General features: G+C 57.7%; 1 protein-coding gene across 5 annotated transcripts in view; it reads left to right on the top strand.

The window, feature by feature from the left end:
* UNC93A (unc-93 homolog A) overlaps positions 1-9,552 on the top strand; it is a 34,500-nt gene extending 24,948 nt beyond the window's left edge. For all 5 annotated transcript variants that reach the window (XM_027552041.1, XM_027552040.1, XM_027552043.1 and 2 more), the window contains 3 exons: positions 2,142-2,277; positions 3,286-3,417; positions 8,805-9,552. In XM_027552041.1, coding sequence (XP_027407842.1) covers positions 2,142-2,277; positions 3,286-3,417; positions 8,805-9,070 — 534 coding nt within the window. In that variant the 3' untranslated portion in view covers positions 9,071-9,552. The remainder of the gene's footprint in view (positions 1-2,141; positions 2,278-3,285; positions 3,418-8,804) is intronic.
* Positions 9,553-16,845: the final 7,293 nt, after the last annotated feature.

Here is a 16,845-nt window from a genome sequence, read left to right as displayed (position 1 = left end):
GAGTTACAATCTAGAAACGGAGGTGGCTCAGCATGGATGCCCTGGCTACTCAGATGACCTTTACCTGGATGCCCACCTGACCCCTGCACTGTCTGCCCACTTTGTTCCTAGAGGGGGTCCTTCTTTAGGCGTGGCTGGAGCAGAGCCCCTTGTCTGGCTGGCCACCTTTATCGAGGGTCTCTCCCCGAGCCCCTGTCTCTGGAGCCCCTGCCCAGGTGCTGTCCTGGAGACCCCGGTGGGATGCTGTAGAAGGGATGTCACAGACAAGGATGGTAGGGAGAAGGTTTTTGCCCAGAAAGTGTGGGAGAGGAGCTGGGCGTTGGAGGGAGACAGCCAGGGCCAAGGCTGGACCCTCTGGCCTGTCTCGAGAGGCTGCCCCCAGGACCCCCACTCTTCCCCGGGAACTCCCACTCTAGCCCCGCTACGGCTCCTTCCCAGGACGGGCTGCCAAACTGGCAGGAGAAAAGGCAGGGTACGGATTTGAGTTCCAGATAAACCGCAAACTCCCCTTGGTGTACAGCCCTGCAAGTTCGGGCACCTGGGGCTGCCTGTGGCCTCCGCTCTGAAGACTGTCCCGTTGGAGACCTGGAGTTTCCAACAAGCGGGATGTAGCAGAGTCCCTGGGTCTGGATGCAGCCACTCCCCTCAGACTTGTCACAGACCACCGCCCATGAGCTTAAGCACGGCCCGCACCATCCGGGAGCCAGGGGCCTCCTGATGCGTCTGTCCTGATTGTGTGGGGACCCGCACCATCCGGGAGCCGGGGGCCTCCTGATGCGTCTGTCCTGATTGTGTGGGGACCCGCACCATCCGGGAGCCGGGGGCCTCCTGATGCGTCTGTCCTGATTGTGCGGGGACCCGCACCATCCGGGAGCCAGGGGCCTCCTGATGCGTCTGTCCTGATTGTGCGGGGACCCACACCATCCGGGAGCCGGGGCCTCCTGATGCATCTGTCCTGATTGTGCGGGGACCCGCAGCATGCGGGAGCCGGGGGTCTCCTGATGCGTCTGCCCTGATTGTGCGGGGACCCGCACCATCCGGGAGCCGGGGGCCTCCTGATGTGTCTGTCCTGATTGTGCGGGGACCCGCACCATCCGGGAGCCGGGGCCTCCTGATGCGTCTGCCCTGATTGTGCGGGGACCCGCACCATCCGGGAGCCGGGGCCTCCTGATGAGTCTGTCCTGATTGTGCGGGGACCCGCACCATCCGGGAGCCGGGGCCTCCTGATGAGTCTGTCCTGATTGTGCAGGGACGGGGACGGGGACGGTGTGAGAGCTGCAGCCCTTGAGCCCTGGTCCCCCTGGGCCCCTCCGCCCCCCACCTCCGGGGCCTGGGGCAGGAAGTCTCTCTGTTCTTCTCATCTCTACGGAGATTCCTTCCCTGCTTCTTCCATCTTCTTTTTCATTAAGACCTTATTTTTTAGAGCAGTTTCAGGTTCACGGCAAAACTGAGCAGAAATTACAGGGATTTCCTGTACCCGCCCCCCCGACCCCACCTGGCCACGGCCCCCCCACTGTCTACAGTCCACCTGTCCATTGTCACAACTGGCGCGCCCACAGGGGCACGTTCTCGTCACCCCGCGTCCAGCGTCTGCCTGGGGGCTCGCTCTTGGTGTGGGTGTTCTCGGGGTTTGGACGCAGGCATGACGACATGAATGCATCATGACGGTACCATTCAGAGCAGCCTGAAGGCCCTAAAGCCCCCCGAGCCCCCTGCTCACCCCCAGGTCTGTCCTCAGCCAGCCGCCCACAGGCAGGAGGGCACGGCCCACGCCAGGAGAAGACTTCAGACTCGGAAGGCGAGTGCACCACGCCTGCGGGGCAGGGACACGGGGAGGAGGTCTGTCCAGACCGTCCCGTCAGCTCTCGCTCAAAAGCGGCGCCAGCACTGTCCTCGCCCTGGGGACGGAAGGCCCGTCGCCCTGGGGACGGAAGGCCCGCCAGCTCAGCAGGCCAGCCGTCACACTGCAGACGGCGTTATAGCACAGCCTGGACTCCCTGACTCGGATGAGCCCCCAGAGCACTGCGGCTTCCGCGCCGGCCCCGAGTGGGGCGAGGCTGAGCCCCCAGAGCGCTGCAGCTTCCGCGCCGGCCCTGAGTGGGGCGAGGCTGGCACGGGTGACCGTCTGTCCTCTCCCACAGTCCTACACCACCTGTGCTCTGGGGATCCAGTTCGTGGGCTATGTGATGATCTGCTTCGGGGCCGCCGACGCCCTGTGCTCCGTGCTCTTCGGGAGGCTGGCCCGGCACACTGGCAGAACCGTGCTCTTCGCGCTGGGTAGGCGGGTGCTGGGCACGGCCTGGGGAGGGTCCGCTGCACTCTGGGCGGTCGCAGCCTGTGTGAAGAGGGCCAGGGTTGGGGTGAGGAGGGGGGTCGCTGGAGGCACACCAACTGGGGGGATGGAGGTCAGGCGGGAGGCAGGGGGCCTCCCAGAAGGAGGAGATATTGGTTCAGGCGCCGGATGAAGCTGGTTGTCTAAACACACACCCCCTTCTGCTTCCCCTGGGGGACCAAGAAGCAGCAGAGACAAGGTGAGAAATGAGGGTGTTCAAGGAAAGAGCTAGCTGACAGTGACAGTCCCGAGGGTCTGTGGTGACGCAGGGAGAGGGAGGGGAAGCCATGACATAGTGCCAGCCGAGGCCCGAGTCATTCGCTTCTTACTGAGGAACAGAGACGCCTAGTAACTCGCCCAGGGTCACGCAGCCCCAGGAAACCCCGGAGGCACCTGCTCCACGTGCTCCTCGGCCGCCCCGGAGGGTCACAGGCTGCTCTGTCCCCCAGGTTGGGGGGCATCACAGGGCCTGCAGACTCACGAAGCCGAGACCTCGGGCCATGAGGACAAAGCCGGGAGGAGCGAGGAGGCCCTGCCCCCAGCCCCTGCTCCCCGTCCTGCTTGGAAGGCCGCTCCCAGGCTGGGGCACCCTCCTCCCCTCCCCTCCCATGCCCCCCACTCAGTGAGAGAAGCAGGGGTCCCCACTAATGAAGAAGCCCAGTGTCTCCCACCCTGGGCCCCACAAGCTGGGCCCTCCTCTGCCTAGCAAGATGACACTTTGCTCTAAGACGCAGAGGTGCGTCACCCCAAGGCTCCCCCGCCATTGCCCCTGTGGAGGCCAGAGGCGGACAGAGTCCCATACCTGCCAGGGGTGCCCCTGGCAGCCGGCACGGGTCAGGTCAAAGGCACCGGAGAAGGCGGGCGGCAGTGGTCTAGGGAGCAGGGGCTCGGAGGCTCGGCCCGCGGCTCCGAGGGTCTCAGAGGAGCCCCCTGTCCCCCGCCCCCACCCCCAGGGGCCGTGACCCAGCTGGCCTGCATCATCGCCCTCCTGCTGTGGAAGCCGCACCCCAGCCAGCTGCCCGTGTTCTTCGTGTTCCCCAGCCTCTGGGGCATGGCCGACGCGGTCTGGCAGACACAGAACAATGGTGAGTGTCTGGCGCACAGCCGGCCTGCTCAGGGGACCCCAGCTTGGCCGGCTGTGCAGGGCTCAGGGCCGCTAAGGGAGATGGGGAGACACGCGTCAAGGAGCAGGGGCCGGAGGGCGGGCCCCACTTCCTCCTGTGGAATTGGATCCACGATGCCCGGGAGAAAAGGCAGTGGAGCGCGCAGCTGTCCATGCTAACGTGACCGTCCCGTCGTGGCACCCCCTGGACAAGCTCCTCTGGGCAGAGCGATGTCCTGCCCGTCTGTCTGGGCAGAAGGGCTTCTGTCTGCTCTCAGTGGAGGTGTGGGGAGGAGCCAAAGCTTACAGGTTACCATGACAACATCCCTCAGTGGACGGGGAGAACTGAGTTGGGGGTGGGAGGGGTCAGTTTCACTTCATCTTGGGGTTCACCCCCAAATCCCATCCTGTCTGATTGTCCTCTGCAGCGGGGAGCCTGGAGCAGGCCGGAAGGGAGCCGTCTCTAACAGCATCCCGCAGAGCGGGGTGGGGCTTGTAAACAAGACATGTACTGCTCAGGGTTCTGGGGCTGGGTGTCCAGGATGAAGGCACCACGGATTCGGGGTCTGAAGGACCTGCCTCCTGGCTCATAAACATCTCACTGAGTCCTCGGTGGACACAGGGGCAAGGGGGCAATTGGGGGTCCCCTTTACAAGGGCACTCTAACCCCGAGAGCTCCCCCCACCACCTCATCGCTTCCAGAGACCACCTCCCAACACCGTCACCTGGGGTTTTAGCCTCTGTATTTAGGGGGAACTGTGAGGCCAGGCTGGCCGCAGTGCTGAAGGCGAGGGCGGCGGCTGGCCCGATCTGGGGCCGACCTGCCTGGTGAAGAGGCCGGGTTCACCCAGCACCCGAGGAAGCAGCAGCAGGGGTTTACAGCTGGGGACGGGGGTAGGGCGAGCTGCTGCCGCAACACAGGGGGATGTGGGGACGTGCAGGGTGTGCCGCGCAGAGGGCCGTGGTGAGAAGGGGCTGAGTGGCAGAGCTGCTGGACACAGGGAGGAAAGGAAGCCAGGACAGGCCAGGACCTGGCGGTCCCGGGGCCGGGCTGGACATCGGGACTCCCGGGCTGCAGGTGGCTGGCAAGCCCCCAGACAGCAGGGTTGGAGGCGTCCACTGAAAGGCTTGGCTTGGGCTTGAATAGGACAGAGGACCCCGATCAGGGGGACCCAGCCCTGAGAGGGGTTGCCCTGGGCTTGTGTGGCAGTAATGTTGTTGTTGTTATTGTTCAGTCGCTCAATCACGTTCGACTCTTTGCGACCCCATGAACTGCAGCACACCAGGCCTCCCTGTCCCTCATCGTCTCCCAAAGTTTGCCCAAGTTCATATCCACTGAATCAGTGATGCCATCCAACCATCTCATCCTCTGTCATCCCCTTTTCCTGCCACTGCCAATCTTTCCCAGCATCAGGGTCTTTTCCAATGAGTCAGCTCTTCCCATCAGGTGGCCAAACTATTGGAGCTTCAGCTTTATCATCAGTCCTTCCAATGAATATTCAGGACTGATTTCCTTTAGGATTGACTGGTTTGATCTCCTCACAGTCCAAGGGACTCTCGAGTCTTCTCCAACATCACAGTTCAAAAGCGTCAATTCTTCAGCACTCAGCTTTCTTTATGGTCCAACTCTCAAATCCATACATGACCACTGGAAAAACCATAGCCTTGATGAGACGGACCTTTGTGGGCAAAGTGATGTCTCTGCTTTTTAATGTGCTGTCTAGGTTTGTCACAGCCTTTCTCCCAAGAAGCAAGCATCTTCTAATTTCATGGCTACAGTCACCATCCACAGAGATTTTGGAGCAAGAGAAAATCTGATTATTAATCTTCGATGCCAAGTGAAGGGCTGTGAGGAGAGGACAAAGGGGCGCAGGGGGCAGAGGGCAGCTGAGAGGCGGGGAGGGCGCCCATCGGGGGCAGGTGGGGACAGGGGCCTGAGGGCCTCCAGGCCGGGAGGGGAGGGGTCCCCTTTCTTTGGAAAGTGTGGGAAGGCAGTCAGCATGAAGGACAGGAAGACTATCACTCTGGGAAAAGGAGTTGAGTTCAGGCCTGAGAGTCCTGGCTTCCTGGAGGAGCCACAGCCAGGACGCCCTAGCGTGACAGAGGGCACTGACTGTGGGCCGGTGGGTTGATCCCGTGAGGATTCACTCACGATGCGGCCCGGCGGGTGGCGTCACCCCCACAGCACCTCACCCAGCAGAAGGGCAGTGCCTGAAGAGGTCTGGGCTGGAGCAGCAAGGGGCTCAGGAGGGCAGGGTCTCCCAGGATCCACCGACGGCCCTGGCTGGGGGGGCGGGAGTGCCGAGGCCCCAGGAGGTGAGCCATCTCTGCAGCCAACAAGCCACCGAGGGGTAAGCCGGGGCCCCAGGGGCAGATCCGGCTCAGGAGGGAGCTTCTTCCCTTGGAAACACCACCCACTGTCCAGCCCTCATCAGGGAAGCACCTGGGACTGGAAAGTAGGTCAGGCCCAGCCACAAACAAGCCAGCAGCAGCCATTTCCGGGGACGGGGGCCTGGCTGCTGTCCCTGCATCCAGGGGTGTCACACACGTGGCCTCGGCATTCCAGGACGGCCCCTCCTTAGCATCTGAGTCGGTGCTGGCCTGTGAAACAGCTGAGGAAACATCCCCGAGTAAACCCAAGGCCGTTGGAATCAAGGGGTTTGGCTTTCACAGCCTTTCTCCTGCCTCCACAATGCAGGACGTGCTCCTGGAGTTCTGAGCCAGATGACAGAGGTCTGCTCGGCTCAGCACAGACTGCTGTGTTTGGACAAAGGGCAGCTGGTGGAAGCGGTGACAGATTAGCCGCAGGTGGGTCTGTTGCTCAACAGAGGAAATGCCTGAGTCGGTAGAGGAGACAAACAGAAACCACGCTTGCTTTTCTTGGCAGTCCGGACTGTAAGTCTGTGAGCGGTCCTGACAGCCCAGGAGGACTCTTAGGCTCATCAGGAGAGAGCGCTTCCATGTCCCCGTGGACAGGCGAGGGGGCCCCACTGTTTATATCCCAGTGCTTCTGCTGACTTGCTCTCTCATTAACTGACTTCCCTGAGCTCAGCTGAACTTTTTGAAGTGTTTACACGAGGAATTGATGCTTTTGAACTGTGGTGTTGGAGAAGACTCTTGAGAGTCCCTTGGACTGCAAGGAGATCCAACCAGTCCATTCTGAAGGAGATCAGCCCTGGGATTTCTTTGGAAGGAATGATGCTAAAGCTGAAAGTCCAGTACTTTGGCCACCTCATGCGAAGAGTTGACTCATTGGAAAAGACCCTGATGCTGGGAAAGATTGAGGGCAGGAGGAGAAGGGGACGACAGAGGATGAGATGGTTGGATGGCATCACCGACTCAATGGACATAGGTTTGGGTGGACTCCGGGAGTTGGTGATGGACAGAGAGGCCTGGCGTGCTGCGGTCCATGGGGTCGCAAGGAATCAGACAGGACTGAGTGACTGAACTGAACTGAACTGAACACTTAGAAGTCAGGTCAGGGCCTGGGGTGCACAGCCGTATGCATACAACAATTCCCAGGTGTTTGGAAGGCTCACAGTAAACCTGTTTGGTTTTTCTGTCCCTGAGACATCGGAATAACTGCCCCAACTCTTCCTTCCTTTCCATGGACACAAGAGACTACCAGGCTGAGCCTTCGTCAAGTTGAGCAGCTACATGAAGTCCAGTGAATGACTTGGGTTAGGTCCTTCTTGAATAAGAATATCAATTTAAAATGAACTATCTCTGTCTTTTTGTTCAAATTAAGTCTTTTTGAGTAACACTCAGTTCTTGGGGGGAAACTGTTCTTCCCATCTGTGGTTTGTGACTTTCGCAACCGTCTTGCCCAGGAGGGCTGTTTTAACAACAGAGCTCCCTGCGGGCTCCCCTCCCTGCAGTGTGATCCATCCGTACTGTCTCTGTGTTTTCAAAAACTGCACATTTTGTGTGGCTTTTCCACCTACCAAGACCAGCAATCTCACTTCTGCTGTCTCAATAGCAAGATGGATTTCTAATGCTATTCTCCCAGAATGTGTCTCCCTGTTAAGAAAAGACGTGAGTCACGTACATTCCTAGTTATGTACATTCCTAGTTAATGAGACAATACAATTGAGTACAGTGTAACCCTCCTTTGCAGTCACCACTTCTCAATGGAAAAGCTGATTGCTACACCTGGGCGGACCATCCCAGCCCTTCCTTCCTGGGGCAGAATCCTGCCTCTCCCTGCTCAGGGTTCCCACTGGGCTCCGGGGAGTCCTCTCGCTTCTGGAGCCATTCATCTTGGCTACTCTCTGTTTATCCGCCCTGACAGTCCTGTTGCCATGGCAACACTTGCAGGCCAGTGCCTGAATCTGAGACAACTTGGAATGCCTGGCCTTGAAATACCCTTTTGCCTCATCAGCCACAAAAGGGGCTGCTTCCAGGCTGATAGATTCAGAAGATCTGTCCTTTCTTATGTGCCCAGTTCATGCATCCTGTCGTTTCCAACCAAAGACTTGACCTCATCCTGGCATCGGAGGTCAGGGGTTTGCATCCGGTCCCTTTCACCTGGTGTGATGGCCAGGCCGGACTGCGAGCAGGCTTTTCTTCTTTTTGTTTTATAATAATTTAAGATCGACGGAAAAGTAGCCAATAGAGTGCAGAATTCCCACATACTGTCCACTCTGTTTCTTCAATTCTAACATCTTACAGACCTGTGGTACATTTGTCAAAACCAAGGAATTAACACTGCGAAATAACGGAACTTCCGATTTTATTCTGTTTTTCCAGCTTTCCCCCCCTTTCTCTGTGAGCTCCGAGACCCCAGGCAGGAGGCCACGTTACATGCAGCCACCGCGCCTGCCTTGTTGGTCTGTGCCAGCTTCTCTTTCTCTCTGCTTTGATGACCGTGGCCCTTTTGGAGAATACTGGTCAGGGGTTGTGTAGACCGTCCCTTAATTCAGGTTCATCTGATGTCTTCTCATAATTGGGCTGGAGCTATGGTTTCGGGGAGGAAGACCCCAGAGTGCAGGGCCTTTCTTGTCATGTTGACCAGGGGGACAGTACACGGCCGGCCCACCTGTGGACCCTGCAGAGGGGGCCCCTCGCCCTCATCTACTCAGGTCCTGTCTCCCAACCTTGCTTTCCTGACCCGCGAGGTACGGGGCTGGCTCACGGCCCCTCCGGCGGTGACTCTCCTCTGCTCTGTTTCTCGTCTACGCGATGGTGCTTCCTTCGCAGCAAGAGGCCCACTCACCGGACTGGTCATCGTCCACAACGTGAAAGCCTTCTGATTTCCAGACAGGAAGGTCCTGGGTGGTTACCTGGGCCTCGGGGAAGCGGCAGCGTTTTCTGCAGGAATCAGGAGGGCTGTCTGCTGTCTCACAGCCACGTTTCCGCCTCTCCCCGCAGCTCTCTTCGGGGTTCTGTTTGAGAAGAACAAGGAGGCCGCCTTCGCCAACTACCGCCTCTGGGAGGCCCTGGGCTTCGTCATCGCCTTCGGATACAGCACGTTCCTGTGTGTCAGCGTCAAGCTCTACGTCCTCCTGGGTGTCCTGAGCGCCGCCATGGCCGCCTACGGGGCCGTCGAGTACACGGAGTCCAGGAAGGCGGACGGGCCGCTGGCCGCAGGGCGGACAAAGCCCGCCGAGGACGGGGCGACACAGACGAAACTGTGAAGTGACAAAGCCCGTGGTGGGTGGGCCCAGGGCGGACCCAGAGCAGGGGGCCTTACCCGGAGCCGCCGCGGAGCCTCCAGGTGATTCTTTACGACCGCTTCAATGAGGTTTCACTGTTATGTCACGTTTTCTGTATGTTATCAGATTCTTCAGTCCTCCATCTCTTCAGTGGAGATGCAGAGTGTACATGGAGGAATCAGTTCATTCAGATACAAAAGAAATCAGCTCAGGGTACCACTAGGGACATGCCTAGAGTCACGGGTCAGGAGCCTAGGCTTGTTTGGGGGTGGTGGTTAAGAACTAGAAAGTTGCTGAAAAGACGCAGCCCAACGCCAGCACTTTACAGACGGGCACACTGACGTCCAGGCAAGTCAGTGACTGCCTCCTAGAGTCAGTGAGGGACGAAGCCAGACTAGGCTCTCTGTGTCCTGAAGCTTTTGGGTATGAGTTTCTAAATAAATGCAATCATATTATGGACCTAACTCTCGTCCACATACTTTACTCACTCACCTGGATCACACACACAAACGTCATCACATTGGCTTGTCGGAGGCCACTGACGACGAGAGACACGAGTTGCTTCCAGCGGGACTTGACACGTGGGGCTGATGACACATGAACCCGGACGCGGGCCCACCCGCCTCCTGCCCTCCGCCCGCCTCTCAGGCAGGTACGATCATCCTGCTCCTTCCTCCTCGTCTGACGCCCAGTAATGCAGGCACGGCCGTTCTCTGACCCCAACTGTCTTTTTCAGACACCCCACCCTGGAACCTCCTGGGCAGGGCTCCCCATGTCTCCTCTTTTCTCCTTTCACCCCACCTCGCCTCCTCCTCCCCACCTCAGTCCCTGCTCTTCTCCAAGCTTCTTTCCACGCGTCCTGTGGCAGGGCACCTGCCTGCCCTCCTCCAGCCCTGAAGCCAACCTGTCTGCCAGACCCTGTGATCCTCCCAAGGCCAAGTTTCCGAGTTGTGTCCTGCAGCCCAGCCCAGGGCCTTCCACCTTCCAGGGGGCTGCCCGGCCCCTCTCAAGGGCACTGTGGCCTCTAGAGCTTTGCTTACGGGCCTCCTCAACCTTGAGCACCCTCCTGCCCTCAACACAGACCCCTCGGGCCTGTCCGGGCTGTGCTTGTGCTGCGTGAGCGGGACACACACTTCCTGAGGCTGGCTTTTGTGTGCGCCCCCTGCTCAGTACTGTGGCTGGTGGTGCTCGGTCCTCCTGAGCCTGAGTGCTGGAGCTGGGGGACACTCTGCTTGCAGAGACCCAGCGGACTCACAGAAATGTGCAAATGTGGGCAGAGGGGCCCGGCCGGGAACATCAGGCCCACAGCCGCCCCTTCTCCTGACTCCAGGCTGAGATGCCGCGGGAGGCCCCTGCATCTCCGTGAGATTCGGGGTCAGAGGCCAAGGCACCACAGGCTCTGGCGGAAGGCTGAGCTCCTTGCTGTTTGTGGCTGTTGCTGCTCAATGGAAAATGTGCAGGAGCCCCAGCCCCTCGGGCGACGGGAGGGCTCCAGGTCCAGGGGATGAGGGCCTGGGTCTGGCAACCGTCTGGAGAGTGGCTGCTGGGGCCACTGAAGGCTCCCACTGGATGGCACGCTCCTGCCTGCCAGCCGGCTGCTCCCAGAAGGTGGCCCGTGGCACTCAGGCCTTTTCTTTCCTGCTCATCCTCTGAACTTGGCCTGCGCCCTTTAACCTGGGTGTGTGTTCGGGTACCTTGATGGGGGCACGGAGACAGAACTACCAGGGCTCTCGCTTCCTCCTGGGCCTCGGGCTGGGGCGGGGGGTGAGCGGGGGGTCCCTGGGTCATGTCAGTGTTGCTCTGGGAAGGCTGAATTGTAGCAGAAAGTGAGGGACTTAATCTTGAGCGTAGTACTCCATTTGCTAAATGGGAATGTTCCTCCTCCATAAGGAATCATTGAGACAAGACATTATTCAAAGGGGAAAAGCAGAGGAGAGATAAATTAGGAGGTTGAGAACAACACATACACACGGTTACATAGGGAGTGGATGGACAGCAAGAGCCTACTGTACAGCACAGGGAAATAGACTCGGTATTTCATAATAACCTATAAGGAAAAGAATCTGAAAAAGAAAAAAGAAAAATAAAATATATATATATATATAATGCTTATAATTTTTTTAAAAAAACACTGTGGGTTATAAAACACTGACAAGCACTGTACAGATTTCCCAAGTGGCTCAGCGGTAGAGAACCTGCCTGCCGATGCAGGAGACACTGGTTCAGTCCCTGGGTCGGGAAGAGCCCCTGGAGAAGGGAATGACAACCCACTCCAGTGTTCTAGCCTGGAGAATCCCATGGACAGAGGAGCCTGGCGGGTACAGTCCATGGGTCACAGAGTGGACACAATTCGAGTGACTGAGCACACACAGAGTACTGTGCACAGTGAAATGAGAATGAACACCACAGACTAAGGTTAAAGGCAATGCTCTGTCCATCTCTAACCCCCAGCAGGGCTGTTATGAGCCTCGGTTAGACTGGATCCAACAACCGTAAGTCTCTCGTCCCCTCCCAGGGCTCAGTAACAAAGGCACAGTCTTCCTCTTGCTCAGAGTCACTCACCAGGGAAGGATTTTCAGAAATAAAAAGTACCAATGCAGGTCACAGTGTACTGTTAAACTTTTCCTAAAAGTTAAATGTGTATCTAAAATAAACGCTAAGTGTAAAAATGAAGTTAAGAGCACATAATACTAAAGAGAAAGTGGCGTGGTAGGAATCTAGGCTCACGGCTGCAGGAGTCACCATCATTGTCTGAAACGAGTCCTGAGTTTACTGGCGGCCCAGCCAAGAAGAAAGAACACAGACAGCCTAACGGCCGCTATTTGATGGAAGGGGGCTCGCCAGTGCTTTAAAAGAGAACAGCTCTCCAGGTCCTGAGATGTAAACCAGCACCCTCGGGTCACTGGTGAGGAGCACAGACGAGCCCACAGACACCGCCCTGATCAACGGCCAGGTGTTTTCCCCGGGTTGGTCCTGGAGACAGTGACGGCTCAGGGATGCCACCGGATGGTCGTTCTGTGGACGGGCCGGGGGCCCCAGGAAGCCAGGAGGGCGGCCTTCAGTGAGAAAGGCCCGTCACTTCACACCACACCCTCCAGGAGCCCAGAAACTTCTACTCAAGTAGAAGCATTGGGCCTTGGGAGACCCTTGCCCTCACCCTGGCTCCGACCAGGTTTATGCAGTCGGTGAGTGAGGCAGGCTAACTAGTCTAGTCAGAGAGGGCGACAATGTAAGTCACATGCAGTGAGAGGGTTAAAAAGCACTCAGTGGTTTGGCAGCCTTTTCTAGTTTCACGTCCAAATCAGAAACGGAGATTTTTTTTTTCCTCCTGAGACCCTTTCCAGGCCCAGGTCACGCTTCTCCACATCTCTGAGCTCCCCCTCCAGCCTCTGCCAAACAGGCTCTCAGAACCTCCATCCCCAGCTGCACAACCCTTTCCTGCGTCCCGCCCCACCTCCCGCCCCATAATCTGTGCTCATTTCCCGTCTCCCTGCCCCTTTAATCGCCTCCCTTCAGCTCCTGGGGCCCAGGCTTCCTGGTTTTCTCTTTCAAATACTGGGACTAAAAGTCCGACACATTCATCTACCTGCAAAGTCTGTCTCCATGGCTTCCTCTCAGCTCACGGGCAGGTCTCCGCCCGTCCGTCTGCAGGGAGGTGAGGTTTGCAGACGGAAAAGGCAGGACGAGTTCTCGGGTGGTGCTGCATCCGCCGCCTCCAGACTTCTGGCCAAGCGTCGGGGTGACCCAGCTACCGGGGGAGAGCCTTGTGGGCCGCAGGGTAGCCCCTAGTCCCGGGGACGTGGTGGGCCCTCCACAGGGCCGTCACCAGTGCCGCGCTGGGTCCATGACCAGTTACATGGCTTCCTCATCCCGTCCTCATGGCTGGGTCACTGGGTTTATCTTTCCTGACCTCTGACCCAGGGGTTCAGCCTGAGGTGGGGCCTGGTCATCCGCATTTTGGAGAGCTCCCCAGCGTTGGAATGTGTAGCTGGCGGGAGTCGAGCACTGGTTTTAAAGTCATGTCACATAGCGGCTCTTGCAGCAGCTCGCCCACTTAGCTGGCTAACAGCATATAAAGTACATTTTTGAAAAGAATTTGTAGGAGTAAGCCTCACTTATTGTCGTCACTGCAGCTCATGACAAGTGACATCACGGGATCCCACTGTCCCCTGGACGCCATGAAGCAACACGAAAATAGTAGCAGCTCCACTGACACTCGGCCAAACAGCCGAGTGAAGCGCCGGCCGCTGTCTGCACCGCTCGGCCCAGAGCTCCGGGGGAAAGGCCTTGGCCTTCACTGTCCTCACATTTCCTGGTGGCGGCGCAGCCAAGCCCTCCGCGGGTCCACTGACCCTTTCCCTGTCCCATACCCGCCCCCCTCCACCCCTCAGTCTCCAGCACCCCGCCCCAGGGGCCTGGCCTCCCCTGCAGGCCTCTGCCCTCTGATGCCTGCAGACAGCGCCTGTGGCTGCCAAGGACTGTGCCCCGGCTCTCAGCTGTCACTCACCCGCCCCTGGACAGGCCTGTGTCTCCAGCATCACCTCCCATGGGGAGCAGCCCCCGCCTCCACGCACCTGCCGGCTGCCCCGGACTAACCCGTGCCCAGCCGCCACTTCCAACAGGCACCCGCCCCTGGACAGGGCTCTGTGTCCAGCATCACCTCCCATGGGGAGCAACCCCTGCCTCCACACACCCGCCGGCTGCCCCGGCCTAACCCGCGCCCGGCCACAGCCTCTGACAGGCACTGGCCCCATTGGCCTTGCTTCCGGGACGTCTTCCAGCCCTGCGCTCTCTGTGGCCTCCTGTGGCTCTTGACCTGACAACCATCCTTCAGAGAGTCAGACTCACACGCTGCTTCCTCTACTCACGACTGGCCAGCTCTGGCCACTGTTTTTTCAACACCTTAGCCGGGCATGCTGGACCCTTGGTGAGGCAGTCCCGACTCATCCTTGCCCTCACCCCTTCTCTCCCCAAAATACAATATAAAGTTCCCCAGTACAACATAAATTTATAAACATATTGCATATAAATATAATCTCTGCGCCTCAGCAGTGATCGCTGGCTTTATCAAAAGTCCTTTCCTCCCCCTGTGCTCAAAATTCACCTCAGATGCCTTTTCTCAGGGGCACTCTTTCAAAACTGCCTTGCTCCCCCCCAGGCAGAGACCCTTCCGCAGAGGGTCCAGCGCTTCCTCCCACGCAGGCACGCGAACCGCCGCCCGTTTCACCAGTCTGTCTGTCTCCTCTCCAGCCGGGACAGTGGGGATGGAGGCAGATCCCACAGCAGGAGGAGCCTGGGTCTGTGGCAGCAGTCAGCAGTTCGCCTGTTCCCCGTCTCCCTCGCCGGGGCTCAGCGCCCCGGGCCCGGAGAGGCGGGCAAGAAGGAGGCGCCTGTCTGTGCCGTCTGTCCGTCTGGGGCCGGGGACCAGCGTGCTAGCATCACCTGGACCACGGAGGCCGAGCGGCTGAACGGCGCCCCCTGGCGGGCGGGGCGGGCGCCGACCCGCACCTGAGCTCCCCAAGAGATGCTCCCGCCGCAGGTGACGCCCACCTCCCTCTGGCTCCAGGAACCGCGTGTTATTTCTGTCAGAACATCTGTCCGACTGTCATGCAGCGCTCCTTCACCTCTGCTCCCTCATTTCCTTACAAAAAATAAAACAAAAAACCTGCAAGAGGGCTTCCCCGGTGGCTCAGACAGTAAAGAATCTGCCTGCAGTGCAGGAGACCTAGGTTCTATCTGGCTCACGAGTGAGTGGCTGGAGGAAAGCAAAGATCTGAGGTCTCAACACTGGCATTTTCCAAGGTTTAAACATCAGGATGAGGACGAGGAGCTGGGGGAGTGACCAGGGAGGCTGGCTGAGCGGGGCTGCAGGGTCCAGACGGAGACCCGGCGTTGGTGGGACGAGGGCGAGGCGGCCGCTGACTTGGCGGTCTTGAGGCTGCTGGTGTCCATGATCGCAGAGACTGGGCGGACTTGGAGATGGAGATGGGAGCACAGTGGCTCAAAGAGAAGAGAAGTGTAGACGATGGGGTCTCCAGCCCCACTCAGAAGTTTTCTCCAGAGGAGAGGCCACGGCTCCAGCATGGCCCTGGGCACAAGGGTCATTATGTCACCAAAACTGAGGTCCAGCTGCTCGTGGGTCAAAAATCAGAAAACAGACAAGGTTGGTGAAAAGGAAAGTCTCCTTTATTCTGGATGCTGGAAACCAGGGGGGAGTGTGACTCCTGTCCAAAGGCCAGCTCCCACTCCTACTGACGGTCAGTGGGCAAGAGCTTCTAAGGCGGAGTTTCAGGGTGTATAGATGGAAGGAGGAGGCTACATGCAGAACAGCACAGTCAGCTCTGGCAGTCACTGGTGGTCTGAGCAGCAGCATCTTGACTGTTTTAAGAACAATTAATCTTCAGTACAGGATTCCCTAACGGCTCAGTGGTAAAGAATCTCCCTGCCAAGCATAAGACGTGGGTTCGATCCCGGGGTTGGGAAGATCCCCAGAGAAGGAAATAACAGCCCACTCCAGTATTCTTGCCTAGGGAATTCCATGGACAGAGGAGCCTGGCAGGCAGAGTCAGATACAAGCTACTTGGGGGTGGGGACCATAACGTTGAAATATTTGGGGGTTGGGAAGGACAGGACTTTAGATGATTCTAGATCGAATTCCTCCTGTGCAATTGATGAGAAAAGCAGGACTAGACAGCAAGGTTAGTGATTAGTCCTGGACCACACAGCTGGTTAATTGAGGAAACGGTACTATAACCTGGCTTCGTAAGTTACGGTTGAGGATGTTTTTCTACTAAAAGGCAAGAGAGTGATAAATAATTCCCAATGCTCTCCAACTAAGATAGATGCTAAATGTTTAGAACTTTTTATTGAACTGCAACATAAAGACAGAAAAGGTACAATTATATGTGTACAGTTTGGTGAATTTTCACAAACTGAACACACCGACGTAACCAGCACCCAGACCAAGAAACAAACCACCGCCAGCGTGGCCCCGGGGATGCATTGCCATCACCTCCTCCAAGGGCGACAGCTCCCAAACCATAGGCTGATTTTATGTGCTTGCTCACATGTGATTCTCTGAAGTTTTTCTTACAAGAGTATCTTGTTCATGTAAGTTCTTCAACAGTACTTAAGTGATGATGGTAATTAACAGCAGTCCATTCTCAATAAATGCTTACCATCCTTCCAATGAGCCAGGCAGTACCCAAGTTTCGATTTCCCATGCATTTTAACTGGCAAAGTGTCAGCAGTGTGGTTACTGGTTGGCACGTTCTTTGGGGTCCAGGAAAGACTTCCACATTCCCATAATCATGCTGCTTTCCCTGCCTGCCTCCCTCAGGCTTGGTAGATGGGGTTGCTTTTCTATTGACCACCTCGGGCAAGGGTCTTGGGGATGGAACTGGGGTATAACAAAATAGTGAAAATTCTATTACGGATTCAGAGTTTCCTTGGACTCCGTGAAAATTCTAGATTTTAAACATCATAATGCATCCAGCTTCCTCCTGATCCTCTCAGAGGGCAGAATGTACAATAAGACTGTCTGGTTGCAGAGAACAGACTTGCGAGCTTGAGGGTGAGTTTAGCAGACGCTGTAAACAGTGGATGCTTGTGAGGTCCACGAAACTGGTGAGAGAAAGCCTCAAAGGGTTTGGCGTGGAGCTGGGCAGACGGCAGTCCTGGATCAGCCCTGCCCTGGAGCGCGGACACCCCTCTGAGTCGGTTTTGCATGTGGGCAGTGACCAGGAGGCACTCACTGA

The sequence above is a fragment of the Bos indicus x Bos taurus genome, chromosome 9 (genome assembly GCF_003369695.1).
Source record: "Bos indicus x Bos taurus breed Angus x Brahman F1 hybrid chromosome 9, Bos_hybrid_MaternalHap_v2.0, whole genome shotgun sequence".
In the NCBI taxonomy this organism is placed as follows: domain Eukaryota; kingdom Metazoa; phylum Chordata; class Mammalia; order Artiodactyla; family Bovidae; genus Bos; species Bos indicus x Bos taurus.
This window is presented reverse-complemented; position numbering and strand designations above follow the sequence as displayed.